This window comes from Ammodytes marinus, assembly GCF_949987685.1.
Source record: "Ammodytes marinus genome assembly, chromosome: 17".
Lineage (NCBI taxonomy): Eukaryota > Metazoa > Chordata > Actinopteri > Uranoscopiformes > Ammodytidae > Ammodytes > Ammodytes marinus.
Genome location: NC_137221.1, coordinates 21,526,525 through 21,542,319, shown reverse-complemented (window position 1 = coordinate 21,542,319; position 15,795 = coordinate 21,526,525). Strand labels below are relative to the sequence as shown.

The 15,795-nt window shown below is 39.3% G+C and overlaps 1 protein-coding gene across 1 annotated transcript; it reads left to right on the top strand.

Annotated features, from left to right (window-relative positions):
• Window positions 1-3,162: 3,162 nt before the first annotated feature.
• On the top strand, window positions 3,163-14,959 carry LOC307264481 (homeobox protein MOX-2-like; the record flags this gene model as incomplete). The annotated part of the gene is made up of 3 exons (XM_080045893.1): window positions 3,163-3,592; window positions 7,580-7,752; window positions 14,738-14,959. The coding sequence occupies 3 exons, from the start codon at window positions 3,163-3,165 to the stop codon at window positions 14,957-14,959; spliced, it is 825 nt and encodes a 274-aa protein (XP_079902019.1).
• Window positions 14,960-15,795: the final 836 nt, after the last annotated feature.

Below are 15,795 nucleotides of genomic sequence, written 5' to 3'. Positions count from 1 at the left end.
ATTTATGGTGGTTAGTCACAGCAATTCTATCAAAATGAATCCCATTTCCTCCCTCTTTGACTGCCATCATGCGTGTGGTTCTTCTGCTACTATCGTCTTCAAGTTTAAACCAGAGCTCATAGATAATGATACACTTAAATAAGATTATTTGCGCTTGTAGAATAAATGCTCCTCGAGCTGTTTGTAAGCAAGACAGGACAATTAAACAGTCGACTAAAGCTAACTGATACATTTTCTTGTTCACCCGTATCCACTGGATTTCTACCACAAACGGTTATGTGGAGGGGAAGAAAGATCCTCCCGTGAAGTTGTGACTTAAAAAGAAACTGTTCATTGACGCAAGCTAACTTCTCAAGCTATGATGCTCCTCAGACGTATTTTAAAAAGAGCTGACGAATCCATCCAAAATAACTTGTGCATTATATGCCATTGTTATTAAACAGAAGGGGAGAACGGGGTAATCTGAGCCACTTTTTACATTTGCTCCCCTCTAAGCGAGCTAAAATGATTTATCACTCACATTTACACAATTCCCATTAATTCAGGACGTTTCCTAGAAATGGGCATTAGCAGAATTTTTTCAAGACAAAGGGCAGTGAAAATATGATTGTTTTAAAAAAAGTTGTCATGTGGCTCACTTTACCCCAGCTGTGGGGTAAACTGATCCACTTACTTTTTCCACTCTGAAACTACCATAACAACACATATTGTAACAGTAAGAATACTGAAAGCTAGCCACACATTCCAGAACTAATGTCGGACTAGTAAAAGAATGATGGGGTTTGGTCAATTAAGCAAAGCAAATTTTATAAACACTTGAAAGTAACTCTGAACAAAATCAAATACAACATATTATAATTCAAAAGGTTTTAATAAGATTCAAATAAAAGATAGAACCAGTTAGAAAGGAAACACAGTCTGGGGGTCAGAACACAGGACCCTTAAAGCCAGCTAGTGTCTGGGGGTCAAAGCAGAGGAAAATCAGAACCAGCGAGAACAGCCTGGGACTCAGAACACAGGAGAAGACCCAACTGGATTATAACATCAGCCTGTCATACTCTACAACTAGGCCTACTCTACATTACAGCCCTGAAGGTTACAGGGAAAGATGAGAAGGTGCTCTTTCCGTGTGATTGCCCCAGGTCGTCTTCCTGGTGTATTTCCTTGGCATGATGGCTTTTCTGTATGACATTAAAATAAATCATATGTCATGTAATATTACATTAAAATATGTTTAAGACTAAACTTAACTTGTGCCTCATGGTGGGGGAAAGTGAGACAGTGGCTCACTTTCCCCCACCACCACAATTTGAGAAAAAACTACCTCTCTTAGCATTTCAGGCTAATCTTCAGTTATCAGCATCACATGGTTTCATATGTTGATAGTTCATCAACACGTATGATAGAAGTTTTTCTACGTGAATACATTTGCTTTGGCACAACAGTTGATTAAGTTGACAGCAAGAAAATTAACTTTTACATGCAAAATACCTATTTTGGTGAAAAAAACATAATTACCACAGCACCATGAGGTCCTCTCTTTCAGGGCCATGGGGAAATGAGAGGGGCTTGAAAACATATATCTCACATGACCACAAATGTTTTCCGTTGCCTCGATACAGGGGGTGGCTCACATTACCCGATGCCTCAGATTACCCCGTTCTCCCCTATTTCTTTTAGCACTCAACTTAAAAAAATCTTACACATGACATATCATGAAAAAAAAATTGTATTGTTATCTATTTGTGTAAATATCATGTACGTTTCATGTAGTATGCACCGAAAGTCTTGTTATTTTAGCATTTGAACTTGTGCATTTAGTCCATCAAATACAAACTAAGTTCAGTGTCAAGTAAAGTCTTTAGGAGCCAAGCTTAACTCAGTTAGAATCTTTAGGAAGACAACTCTTATTTAAATTATTTAGGAGAAACATTTCCAGTCAAGTAGAAACACCAGTAAATCAAGTCCAAAGCAGTCATGTAAAAGTAATGTATCACCCCAGTGGCTCACCGATAGAGTGTATGCAATTAAGGTGAAGTCCTTGTTGCAGCAAACCCGGGTTCAACTTCAGCACGGTCCATTTACTGCATGTCATCCCCCTCCCTCTCCCTATTTCTTCTCTGCTCAAAACTATCCAATAAAAAGTATATTATAAAAAGAAGTAATGCATCAAGTAGGTTTATGTCTGACTCATGTCCTACTCTTGATCTGATTGAGTCTTCAAGAAGACAAGTCTCAAGTCTTCAACAAGTTAGGTTTTAGAGTAGTCAAGAATCAAGCTTTGTCTTTCAGACATAAGTCTGACCCACGTCCAAAGTAGCTCTCCCATGAACTGTTTCCATCTATTTCATGATGTTGACATTCAGTGCAAAATCATGAATGATATAGCTGTGATGTAGCTGGAGTTGAAAAAGTGTAATATACCTGCTTGCAATAATTTCACCAAATACAATTTGTAATAGAGTACATATTTAAGCTTTTAACTCAACAGAAGAACAGACCTAAAAGAATACAATGTCCCTCAATTCTGCGGCTCCACATCGGAAAACCAACAGCTGATGCAACCCTGTTTCCTAGAAAAAAACTTCAGCAGCAGGGTCAAATAGCTCAGCTCCAGAATAAATTGCCCACTTTTCCTGAGGCCTGTGCTATAGGAATGGTTCAGATTTATTGTGCTTTCGCATTTTGTAAGGATGATCGCATGCATGTGGTCAGTAGCAGTGAGCCAGTGACCAATCCTACCTCTCAGGTTACAACCTATATATAACAGCCCACCCCTCTCCTTAGCCCTCCCCTCCCTCTCCAGCAGAACTTCCCTGGAAGCTGCCTCTCCTTCCACACTGGTCCTGGCGTTCTCCACTGTCATCCGAGATACTCCACGGGCTGCTCACTGTTTACCCACCATCAGCCTGGCAACTGTGTGCGTGTTTAGGATTACCAGAGGCCCTCTTTCTTTCAACGCCACAATTTTTGCCTTTCCTTCAAGCAGATTTTCTTTGGGAATTAAGGGGGGTGTGAAGGTCTGGACTTAAGAGGAGAGCTGGAACTTTTGGCTGCCCACATCACTTACTCTTTCTCCTCTCTTCTTGCTTGTTGTTTCGGGGAGTTTTGCTTGAATCTGACAGGCAGGAGTGGAGGATTTTGGAGGACTCCCCACACACCATGGATCACTCTCTGTTTGGTTGTCTCCGTAGCCCTCACGCCTCAGCCCAGGGCCTTCACACCCCATCGCCGCTGAGCCTGCACGGCCGGAGCGACCACATCTCCTACCTGGATCTACCTAGCTACTCTGCAGGAGAGGACAATAGGGTGTTTGGCGCTGGGGCTCACAGAGGCCACCTGCACCCTCCCAGCTGGCCCGTTCCCTTGCAGATGCCTTCACCTAACGATAGGCAAGCCGTCTGTCTGCCGCCGCTAGAGTCCTCGGGCCCTGAACTGTGCTCTGGGGGCCAGAACCTCCAAGGCACCAACCTTGGTTCGGGCAGTGCCAATCCAACGGGGGCCTCGAGTGGGTCTGTGGAATACGGCCGGCAGAGCTTGTCTATAGAAGAGCCAGGCAGAAGAAGCAGTAGAAGCAAGAATGATAGCTCAGGTAACATCCATAATGCATTTACTGTAATTTGGAACAGCTTTTCCAAAAAACTGTATCGTTTTATGTAGAGCTCACCAGTATAATTTCTTTCTGAGTGTATACTGGGTTTTGACAGCACATTACTGATACTGAAAGTAGTGCTCATGCAACAGTAGGCCTAAATATTATGAAGTCAAGTCATACATTATGAATGTTTTGAACTATTAATTGTAAAACTGATGATAGAGACCAAACCATTGTTTTAAGTTACAGTTTAATCTAAACTATAAAAGCTACTTTTGTACATAAAGATGTACAACTTCATCAAGCATATTGTTTTAGTACTCAAACCATCTTTTATTATTCACTAAATGAGCTGAGCTGCTTTTGTGGCAGTTGTAATGAAGAGTTTCAGGAGCCAGTGCTGATTCTGATAGCATGCAGATGAAAGAGGATCTTTACTTTTTATTTATTTTTTAATTAACCTGCGTGGTTTGAATGATCATTTGTATGGGATCAAGTTTGAAATAACAGAAAACAAAATAATATGTCTTGCAAAAACTGAACAGGCTTAAATGTGTATGGACATATAATTTCATACGTACAGCGTATAGCCAGGATTTGAAAACACTCCGTGTGGACCAAGTTGCCTTCTAGAATTTATTTTTGACATGACACACAATATTGATCGAATGATTTTAAAATATATTAATTCACTTAAAATTATATTTTATTTCCCAGCCTATAGGCCAAGAACCTACTGAGTTTTAGACCATATACAATGACTGGATGTGGTGAATAATTCTTTCTTTCTTTCTTATAACATAATCTAAAGCTTTTGAGCAAATATTAACAAGAAGCCCTTAAAGTAATCTGGACACAAATGCTTCCCATGAATGGTATAAAGTGACACATGAGAGCACATCATCTCCAGGGAAATACCCACAATACAATATACCAGGCACCATATCTACATCAAGCTGATGAGCAGCTTGGAGCCGGTGCCAAGACGAGGAACTTTCCAAATTTTTCTGAGTTGATATCCCGGCCAGGAGGGAGAGAGGAGAGCTTTGACTGACGGATTGAAAACTTTTGAAAGGATACGGTGAAGCTGCCAGTGGGCCTAACTCAAATCCAATTTCCTAACTCTAACTTCATTGGCACTCACAAAAGCCACAGCACTTTTATTACAGTTTTCCTGGACTTGATGTCCTTCAAAAAAGGATCCAATGATGATGAAATAGACATAGTTATTTACCTACAGTACAGAACTTCCAGGAATGGTCTACACAGTTATTTAGAGAAATAAGTAAGAAAAATACTTCGATTAAAAAGAGATGACTGTAACTAAGGTAAATAAGTGCTACAAATGAAGTGTTACGACAAAGGAAAATACCACACAAAAATGCCAATATTAGCCAATGTTCTTTGTGTCATTCCTGGGCGTCTGTAGTCTCACATTATGGCACAGACATGGTCTCTTTACTGGCACACTCTGGTTTGTCAGCACATAACACATGCATTTAACAACTGATCTCTGCTGGATTTATGCAGCGCGGACAGCAGAATAGTGTAAAAATTATTATTGCTCGTGATGAGAGAGTTCTTTCAAAACACTCAATTTCAACTTCACTGACCACAAATACATAAAAGGAATACTTGAAATGTGCTTATACTGACAGACATAGAAGTGGGAAGATACGATTCCCACTTGGGAGAAAATAAATATTTTTTTATATGCAAGCACGAGTCGAGTAGGACTAAAAAGTACCTCTTAAAATGTATATTTTATTCTGAAACATTCATGGTAATTTGAGGCACTGCAACTGAATATGGTAAAATTTTTGACTTATAGATTTCATGAAACTTGTCCAGTTCATTACAGCTTTTTTTCACTTCATACAGGTCTTAAAAATGCATTTTCGGCACGTTTTTAAGAAAGACAATGTGTCAAAAATCTGACAATTAACAACATATGTACAATAGTTCTGGAACAGTGCTAAGAATGTGTATGGAAAGTTCACTTGATGTACATGCTTTAGGGGTGCCCATTACGTCGATCGCGGTCGATCGCGGCATTGTGGGTAGATCGCGAAGGCATTCTTCATTTTTTATTTTTATTTTTTTTACTGGCTCAATATAGGCTCCTAATCTTTGAAGACCCCGAACAACTTTATTTAAAAAAATAAGCAATTGACTGGCTCATTATAGGCCTAACCTTAGTAGGTAGAGGGGCATACAGAGATCTGGCACCAGTAAATTTGATATTTTTTAAATTACATTGTTCGTGGCTACGAAGAGCAGGGGCCTATATTCAGGTATACTGTATTTAAAAAAAAAAGAAAAAGACTTCACAGAGAGATTTTTTAAACCTGTACATTTTTTCTTTCTGCTTTTTGGTAATTCTGTGTCCCCAAATTATTCCAGAAAATAGTACTAAATAGCTCACATAGGACGCAGCTGATTTAGCCTTAGTATTCTTCTCAAAATGCACCAGATTGATAAATTTTACTTTAAAAGTTTAACATTTTTCTTCCGGGGGGGGGGGGCATGCCCCCGGACCCCCCTAAAAGGCCCTGAGTATTACCTCAAAATGATTTGTTTATTAATCAAAAGAAATATTACATGTTTTGTGTTGTAAGACGGACTCTCAGGGGGCCTACGAAACCTCTCAGCCCCAGGGCCTAATATGTTTTGCATTTGTATAGTAGGTAGATCTTCTTGACTTGGTCATTATAAAAGTAGCTCACAAGCTGAAAACTTGTGGGCAACCCTGCTTTAGAAGTTAAGAGAGATTTCGTTTAGAGTATTGAGAAAAAAATTCATGTTGAGATAATGGCCGTAAAAGATGGTTGTATAGTAGAAATGTACAGACACAAACAGACAAGGTTTAGTCAAATGAACACTTAAATGCATATTTTTGAACTTTTATTTAATCTATTGTAGTATAAAAGAGAAATGTTATGGAAGCAAAAATCTCAAAATTGACCAGTGCTTGAAACAACAATGTCTTGTGTGCATGTCTCACCTTATAATACATAATATATAGTTTGTTTGAACACACGGATACACACAATGCTTTATGTTAATACAACAGTTTGTTAAAAATAAAACTCCACAGGGTGCCTTTAACTATTAGATTGTGGCCTGCCATGAACATTTTGCTTCCCATCACAATCCCTCAATTTATTGGCAAGCATGTTGGCAATGGATGTAAATCTGTGTTTAAGATTTGTGTGTGAATGAGATTATTTAGTAAACAGGGCTGGACAAGATTAATGACAGGGCAGGAAACACACACGCAGCCAACCAGTCAGACTGAAGAGAAAACATAGGGCAACAGTAAAAAATAAAATAAAAATAACCAAACTGTCCTTTGGCAACACTTACAGCCATCTGGGCACACACAGGTTTCGTGTTCAATAAAAGATTTTGGATGCACTCACATAAATTAAGTGATTTAGAGATGTTCTGGTATATCTGTTAGCCCATCTGCCTTCCTTCATTGTAGTGGATTTAAAGTGTTCCTATATATTTCAGTGATATCATAACAAATGATGATGTGCCTAAAAACTACCAAAAATGAGACCCGAGTTGTAATAACCTGGAATTATCTTTTGCAGTGTATGTCCTCTGAAAAGTATTTGCATCTCTAGAAATTTGTTGGACGTGTGCTTTAGGTGCTAAAGAAGAGATCATATATTCCCAAACATTAGTGTGACAAAACAGTTTTAGTTTTTACCGGACCATATAGCAACACACTGAATGGGTAAAACGGGTTTTGGCACAAACTCCCTTCTTGTTAAATACCACAGGCTCCCAACACAAAGATCTCCACAATAGATTGTGATTGGCACTCCTGATGGTCTTGCTTTCATTTAATTTTTCTGTTTGGGACGGGCCCCTGCACTTTATCAAACCCCCATAATTTTTTTTCTCTCCTTCCTCTCCCTTCTCTTGTGGAGACTCCAGAGCTGTGGCTGGAAAATGTTCTGTTTTTCATTTCAGAGTCCCAAGACGGGAGCTATAAGTCAGACACGAACAGCAAGCCCAGGAAGGAGCGCACGGCCTTCACCAAAGAACAGATCCGAGAACTGGAGTCAGAGTTTGCACACCACAACTATTTGACCAGACTGAGACGCTACGAAATAGCTGTCAACCTCGACCTCACGGAACGACAAGTATGGCACCTGCTGAATGACTGCGAATGAAGCACAATAAATACCTGTCAACTATGGCTAATGTTCTCCATGTCATGAAATTCAAATTAAAGAAGGATTACATGGCCCATGACTTTTATTAAGATCCTTTTGGCAACAATACAGTTTCGGAACAAAATCTTTCAGGTCTCACTGACAAACACTTGAGTCATAGTATAGCTTGGACACGGGAGAATTATTACGATAGCTTTTTTAAGCAGTGATAAAAACAAAATGTCTAAGGAGACGATAAATCACCACTATAAAACCTTAGTCATTCTCTCTGTGTTGAAAACAAAGGTTTAAGAGTTTTACACTTCACAGATAACAAATGGCGTGATGCTGCACAGTGACTTAAGGGAAATACTTTGAGTTTATTTACTTCATAAGGTTACCATAGTTTCAGATGAAAGTGAAATGTGTCCTCTAGACATTAAAACTAAAGCAGAAGGATATTAAATAATCTCTGAATCTCAATAACATATTGACCTTTAGAGAGACCTCTTAGAAAGCTGGTGTTCACTGACTGTATCTGGGGAATATATGCTATAGCCTTAGACACAGAAGTAGAAAGAAATCGACAAATTATATAAAACTTGTTAATTAGTTCGCAATTATTTCATAAGTTGGGTCAGAGCCATGCTAGCTGTTTCATCCTGCTTTCAGTCTTTAAATATTTGAGCTAAGCTAATCATCTTAGCTAAGCTAATCATCTTCTAGTTGATGATATCCATCTGAATGTCTCACTCTGACAAAAAAGTGGAAAAGCATATTTTCCCAAAGGTGGCAACTATTCCTTTAAAAGTCATCAGTAGCTTGCTAAATAATTCTTCATTGGTGCCGATTGATCCGGGCAATTACAAAATGAATTCCAATTCCCAATGTGTTAACAGGGGCTCACACGTTACCCTTTTGCTTATTAGCCTATTGTAGCCATTAGGTTTTCTGTTATGTTCAAATAAGACCAACGTCGAACATTTAGTAATAACTGTGCTAATTGAAGCCTATAAGCTCTAAAATAATCCTCAAAACAGAATGACATCCATCACTTTTTGGAGGAAGGTAGTTGATACACAGCTCTCATTAAAAGCATGTACAGGAGGAAAGGAGAAAAAAAAAGCAAAGTGTTTTTCACATTTCACCAAACGGTTGTGGGCTTGTCATACTAAGTGCTCTGAGGCCAATCCATTCCAAACACCAGAAGTTCTTTGAAATGTCAGCGTGCTGCTCTCTCCCTCTCTCTCGCTCTGTCTCTGTCTGTGAAGTGACTTGCGTGATGCCGTGTGTCACAGTCCAGATGGGTTTTCTTACACACTCACAAAGAAACATTTGTATGAAGTTAAGCGGGGGGTGGGGGGGGGGTGCTGTAGATGTGGACAGCAGCATGCACGGGCCCGGCCTACTGTTCACTTTGGGTGTTAAACGTGTTTGGAAACAGCTGTGTTGTTTGAATGGTGGAAAAGAGTCAGATGACCGCTTCAGGGTATTTGTGGAAAGTACAGGGGAATAGTGTGTTAACGGCGTGTCATTTCTGCTTGTAGTGTTAGTATACTGTATACTGAGGTAGTATTACATAGGTGAGATGTTACTGTTTAGGGAAATGATGACAGATTTTTCTTCACTTCAGTTGTGTCATAACTTGAATTCTAAGAACTTTAACGGTCATGACGCGAAACAGACTGTCAATCAATAGAACATCAGTTTATTGAACATGAAAAGGGACTTATCAGTGTGGTTTTTATTTGCAATTTCTAGCTTTGCGAAAAGAGTGCCATTGCTACTTAAAGGTGTAGTCAGTCTGGAGAGTGCTTGTTGACAAAATCACTTTTTGTCAAAATCAGTGAATATCTCCTTAATATCCGCTACCAATCTAGACTCTGTAAACTGGTATGTAAACAAAGGGTATATATACGAATGGTCCCACAGTAACTTGCAACATGCCCGTTTACAGAGTCAAGGATGTTTATGAACACAGTATGGACAGGTCGTGGATGGTGAGGATATATTCACTGATTTTGATAAAAAGTGATTTTGACACCTGACTCGACCATTAACTTCCTGCTCCAGAAAAATGTTGTTATCTTTTCAGTTGAGCATATTTCCCATGAATATGTCTATCGTGTTAAACTCTTTGTGTACTAGGGGTGTACACAAAATCCATGTTTTGGTGCAGTACATACTTTGGTTTTTGGGGGTCATGGTTTTGAACATTTTTGCACAGCTGGGAAACATTAAACAGTGGCACATTATTGTGACTGTAAAAATATGCTTCAAAAAATTGGCACATATTGCAGAACTGTATTTTGTTACTGCTTTGTAGAAAAACATACTGAAACACTAAATGAAATGTGGAAATATTTTTCCCCCTCAATGACAGATGATCAGAAGCTTTTACTTAAGATTGGTCACTTCCTGTGAATGGGGGAATGGGGTGTACCCCAAGTGACTGGGAATGATGAAAAAGCTGTTATGTATGCATTCTTCTTTACTACTTTAGCTTTACATTATCCTGTATATGTCTCTGCGTAGGTTTGAAGACAGTCCAGCACTTCTATCCAACATGAACCCCACAGTCTCAGCACCCCCCATGAGTATAATGTATTCTGGAGCTCTGTTGGCTCCAAACCAATCAGTGTTTTGGCTCAGGCAGCTGCCAGGACAACTCACCCAGGATTTAGGTCTTCAATATCTGGAGCCAAGTCCCCTCAGCACTCTCCCTCATATGGGCTGCTCCTTCCAAGCCTTTCCATTAAAATGTGCGCATGTGAGGGTCCATTCTGGATCATATCTCTGCTGTCAGCCCCAAAGCCTTTGCTTCCCACCTACTGTACACAGATGTGTAACGCATATTAAATTGGGTTGTTTCCTTAACAACACAGTTTGAGTTTCATGAAAATGTAACTTATTTGTCCGGCCTTTTCATGACCCAACCTTAAAGCAGCACAAATAAAATGTACAGTTCTAACAAGGATCAATCAATGTACTTACTTTTATTTGAACAATGGATCAAATGACAAAGTGCTATGTGAATGTCACTCATAGTGAAGAACTCAAAAGAGAATAATCACCGACCAATGTAACAATATCTGACATACATATATCACTTCATGAAGTGGATATGGCCAACATTTTAGTTACAGTTGTTTGTTGTCAAAAGGAAACACAGAGCAACATAAGGGATGAATCTAAGTCCAACATTCATTCTCCTTTAAGCTGTGGTCTGGTCTGCACCAACTACTGACAACATATCTGTGTCTTGTTCTGCCTAAATGCTCCACTATGTTCTCTAGCTCTTCTCTCGCTTTGCCTGTCAGCTGTTTTGCTGCTGAACAGGTTGTGAACAATGAGTGTAGGGTTTAAATGGTTATGTACAGACTGGTGGTGTTTGCATTAAGGAGTGTGTAGTGGAGGCAGCAGTGAGTGAGGCAGTATTAAGAGGTGAAACTAGGCTTGAGGGTCAATAGAGGACTGGGTGTGTGTCTCATTGCTCCGGAATGGATATCTCCGTGTAAGGCAGAACCTGATTCATCAGTAATATAAGTCATACAAATACTAAATGAGCATGCTGAGTCAGGAGGAGGCCGAGGGGCATCAACACATATCTGCCTGTGTGGAAATACATTACGATGCAGTGATACAACACCTCATCGTCTCATTGGCTGGCAGCATTACACTCACACACCCAGTGTTGTTGGGGATTCTACATTGAAATTTTTGCAAACTATACATTGATTTAGCATCGGAAGAAGTTGAACCACAGCAAAGCTACCTTCCTTGTGCAAGGCACTTAATCCTGAATTGCTCCAGGGTACTATGGCTGACCCTGCCCTCTGACCCCCTCTGAAGTGTGGTAACTTGAGAGGGGGTATGCGAAGAACAAATTTCGATGTACCTTGTGTAAATTGACAAATAAAATAAATTTTACTTAGATCTAGTTTAGTTCAAACTACTATGTTAAGAGAAAGCAGCAAATGGCTCCAGTGTTTAAGGGTATGGATAGGATAATAACTGCCTTTACTTTGTATATAACTTTTTTTATTATTATTATTTTATGTATGCATGGGTAGTGGACTAAACTAGTGTGAGTGAAGGTTTATGTTTCTGTGTCTGCCCCCTCATTGGTTAACTCGCTCTGCAGCTGCAAAGGGATTATCCTCCTGGGAGCAGACATGTTCTAAGTATATTTCTTGAAAATCTGCCCAGTAGATTCTGATATACAGTATCTATTTGCTGACTGGTTATGGTGCCAAAAGGAAGGTCAGGAAGTCACGACAATCATTATAAATCTCCCTGGAGGACTATAATATTACAATAATATGAATGCATCATATTTCATTAAAATAGTATCTGTGAAAAAAGAGGAATGAGGGGTAAATACGTCTGAAAACCATCGTAATAACTAACAACATAGAGATCACATACTTCCAATGACCGAATATTATAATAATATGATGTATATTTCTCGCTAGAAATGCTATCAAAACACGTTTACCATTTACCACTGAAAACTTTGCTACCCAACATTTTGCTGCAAGACCGCGCTTAATCTTCATAACAATTTACAAACATCTTATGCATTCATTGAATCAAGATTATGAAAACAAAGTACATATTTCTCGCTAGAAATGTGAAGAAAAAAACACATTTAAATACATAAACAACCCTAAAATATTGCATTTTCCTCTTGGCCGCCATCTTTCTTCTGTGCAGTCAGACATCTTCCTCTGGCTACTGAGTTCCTTTGAGACCAAGTCGCCTCCAGAAATAATTAAGACTCATCAAAAACTTCTCCTTTGTAATTTTTACTTCCACTACATTGTCAGGACTATACTGCTAGATTAAGACAATTCTACCACCATTAACCAGAAGGAAGCATTATCAAACTACTTAAAAGGAGCACTCCACCGTTTTTAAATATAAAGGTTAGAAGAAACAAATAACTAACAGCAGTATTACGCAACCTGTGCAAACTGTAGTGTAATGTGGCTTTGTAAGAGCTTTGTCAAGTCTGAGAAAAATAACCTTGATGATGTCATCAGGGTTGTCTTGGCTTGGGTTTTCGGAATTTAACATTTATAACAGGCAGCTTGAGGAACCAAGTTGTAGCAGTGCATTTTGAAAAGTCATGGGTATTTACCAGAGAGACACTGTCCAATTGCGTTATGGAAAATGCAGGATCTAGTGTTTTGGAGTTTGACACATTAGGGACTCAAAGTCAGGAAAACTTTGGCCTTTTTTCAAATCACTTCATGAGTTTCCTTGCCACATTCTTCCACTGTTCCTCCCTCCAGTCACTTTTCCGCTGCCCCAGGCCCGTGTCATTGCAACTCCCTGGGGATTCCAGTCAATTAAAGCCATTCCCTTTAGCTATATATACAGTAGTTTGTGTTTTTTTTGTTTGTTTCAAATGCAATGCAATTTTAATATAATAGTCACTAGTCATTATGCTCATTGAAAGAATGATTGGTTGAGAAATCATTCTCCATATACTGTTTATAGAAGTGGAGCAGTAGAAAACTAGACAATAAGACAACGGCTTCCAGTATGATCCATACTTCTGCGACGGGGTTATTAGGGCCACGATGAGGAAATCATTTAATTAATTTACGAGAATGAAGTCAGAATTTTACGAGAAAAAAAAGGAATATCTCATTATTTACGAGAATAAAGTTGCAATTTTACGAGAATAATATTATGAGAGTGTAGCCGTAGGTTTATGCTATTTTAGGAAAGACATATCTTCTTTTCCCCTGCATTCAAATGAGGAACGTGGAGCATCTTGTGAAGTTACTTATTTATTTATTTATTTATTTTAATTTACAAATGAGGAAATGCTTAAACATTTGGCAAATCAGCGCCACATTAACGTAAATGGCTGTTGACTGTGTGGGATGGCCCAACACCTGACACAAACAGACTCTGCCATTATGCTGCGCTCGCCATCGTTTTGTAATTCCATTACTAATACAACCTTTTTCCTCATGAAATGATGACTTTATCATCAAAGTATATTTTTTTCCCTCAAAGTGGCCCTAATCGTCCGTTGTACACTTCCCATACAATCCAAATCCAAATGTTTTTTGGGATGCTCAGGCAGTTCTGTTTATGCAACACTGGATGTCTGCATAGGTACATGTCTGTATGTACTGTACAGGTCCCACAGTTGTACATTTTTGTCTGGGTGCGCAACATGGACCTTTTTGGACTGTCCACAATTTGCACTTCAACTTCAACTAGACTATTGTGACAGAACACTGTCCATATGTTGAGGGCAATGTTATCATCCCTCTGCATGTGATATCTTTCCAGACGAGGACCTAGGGGTAAGGAGAGTAACATAAAACCAGATTAAAACGGCAGGAGTCAGGTGGTCAAATGATATGCATTAATTACTAATCACCCAAACATAAACCAACCAACATAACAAACAAACAAACCATCCATAACTAAAAAACTAAATAATCATACAAAACCTAAACTCCCTAACCGCATTTAAACATGAGACAAAGGAATTATCCCCATACTTTATAGTATAGTAGAAAAAGATTGTCCCAATTCTTGTGGTCAAATGCTTAAAAATACCCGGATAGCTACCACATCCGGTGGAGATTTTTAGTGTTGAAATCAGCATGCTATTTGGGGCAATTCTAACCCACAATCCAGTGTGCACATGAAGTGACGTTATATCGACGGAGCCCCTGTATGAAAACAACCTGGTATGCAACGGATATTTAAAGCAAGAGGCAAGATCAAGGTGCAATGTTATGATGAAAGTGATGAAGTATGTCCCAATTGTATGCCTACTGCATGCTTACTAGATAATTTTTATGGTAAGCTATACTATATAGAAAAAATAGAGTTTGCAATTTGGAACGTGGGGTATACCCCTTTTTCCTGCTGTTTTTTTTAATAGTACGGAATGAAATAACCCTCAACACTCATGTGTCTCTGTGTTGTTTGCTTTCAGGTGAAGGTGTGGTTCCAGAACAGGAGGATGAAGTGGAAACGTGTGAAGGGAGGCCAGCAGGGAGCAGCAGCACTTGAGAAGGAGATGGTCAATGTGAAGAAAGGGACGTTACTGCCGTCTGAGTTTTCAGGGATAGTGGGCCTGGAGCACACCGCTAGCTCACCGCGGACAGCCACCGAGGACAGTGACAGTGACCACAGCCCACAGCAGCCTAACCTATGACCCGCTTGTGGTGCTACTACTACTACTGCACACAGGTCAGAAATCTAAAGACACATTGGGTGAAAAGGAAAGGCTCAGAGATCATTCCGGAAGATGCTCTGCCTCGATGAAAGGGTTTGAATTTGCACTGTGGAGGATTCGTTTCACTTCACTTCAAGTTTTGTACTTCTTTGAGCTGTAAGTTAAAAAAAAAATGTGTGTGTGTGTACACAATGGACTGAACTGAACTTTGAATATAATAATTTAAAAAGAAATCAGAGGTTCCAAAAAACCTAAACTTCTCAAGTTATCTTTTTGTATCCTAAAATAATGTAAATGGTCTTGTTTTGCTTCTGGTCGCTCCTTTTTGAAAGTTTACATGCTTTTTACTTGCAAAAACCATGCAATTAATAAAATTAATTCAAATGATGACTCGTGGATATTTCTGAGCATACACTGGGGGGTAGAACTTACACCTGTAGTGAATGAATGGTTGAAGGAAGGCACAATAGAGGCCAATATATCTTAAGTTTGTCTTGGAATCCCAAAATAACTAAATCCGCCCTTGGATACAGAAAATCACTCTTGATTGATGAGTGTATTTTTGTGTCTACAGTTTGTATGTGCATTGTGATTCATACAGTGGTGTTGCGGCTATGACAGCTGCAGCCTCTCTAGCTACTGGTGGTTCACTCCTTTGATTGGGTGCAGGACTTGAGCTGCTGTGTGGCTTCTCCTCCCCTCAGATGCAGCTTTTGGAGCTGGCTTGTGGTTGAGTGTTACTATCCAGTGTTTACTCTCTCCGTGCATGTCTTTCATTACTGTGTGTCATTGTTTGATAGAAGCAGTACACGACA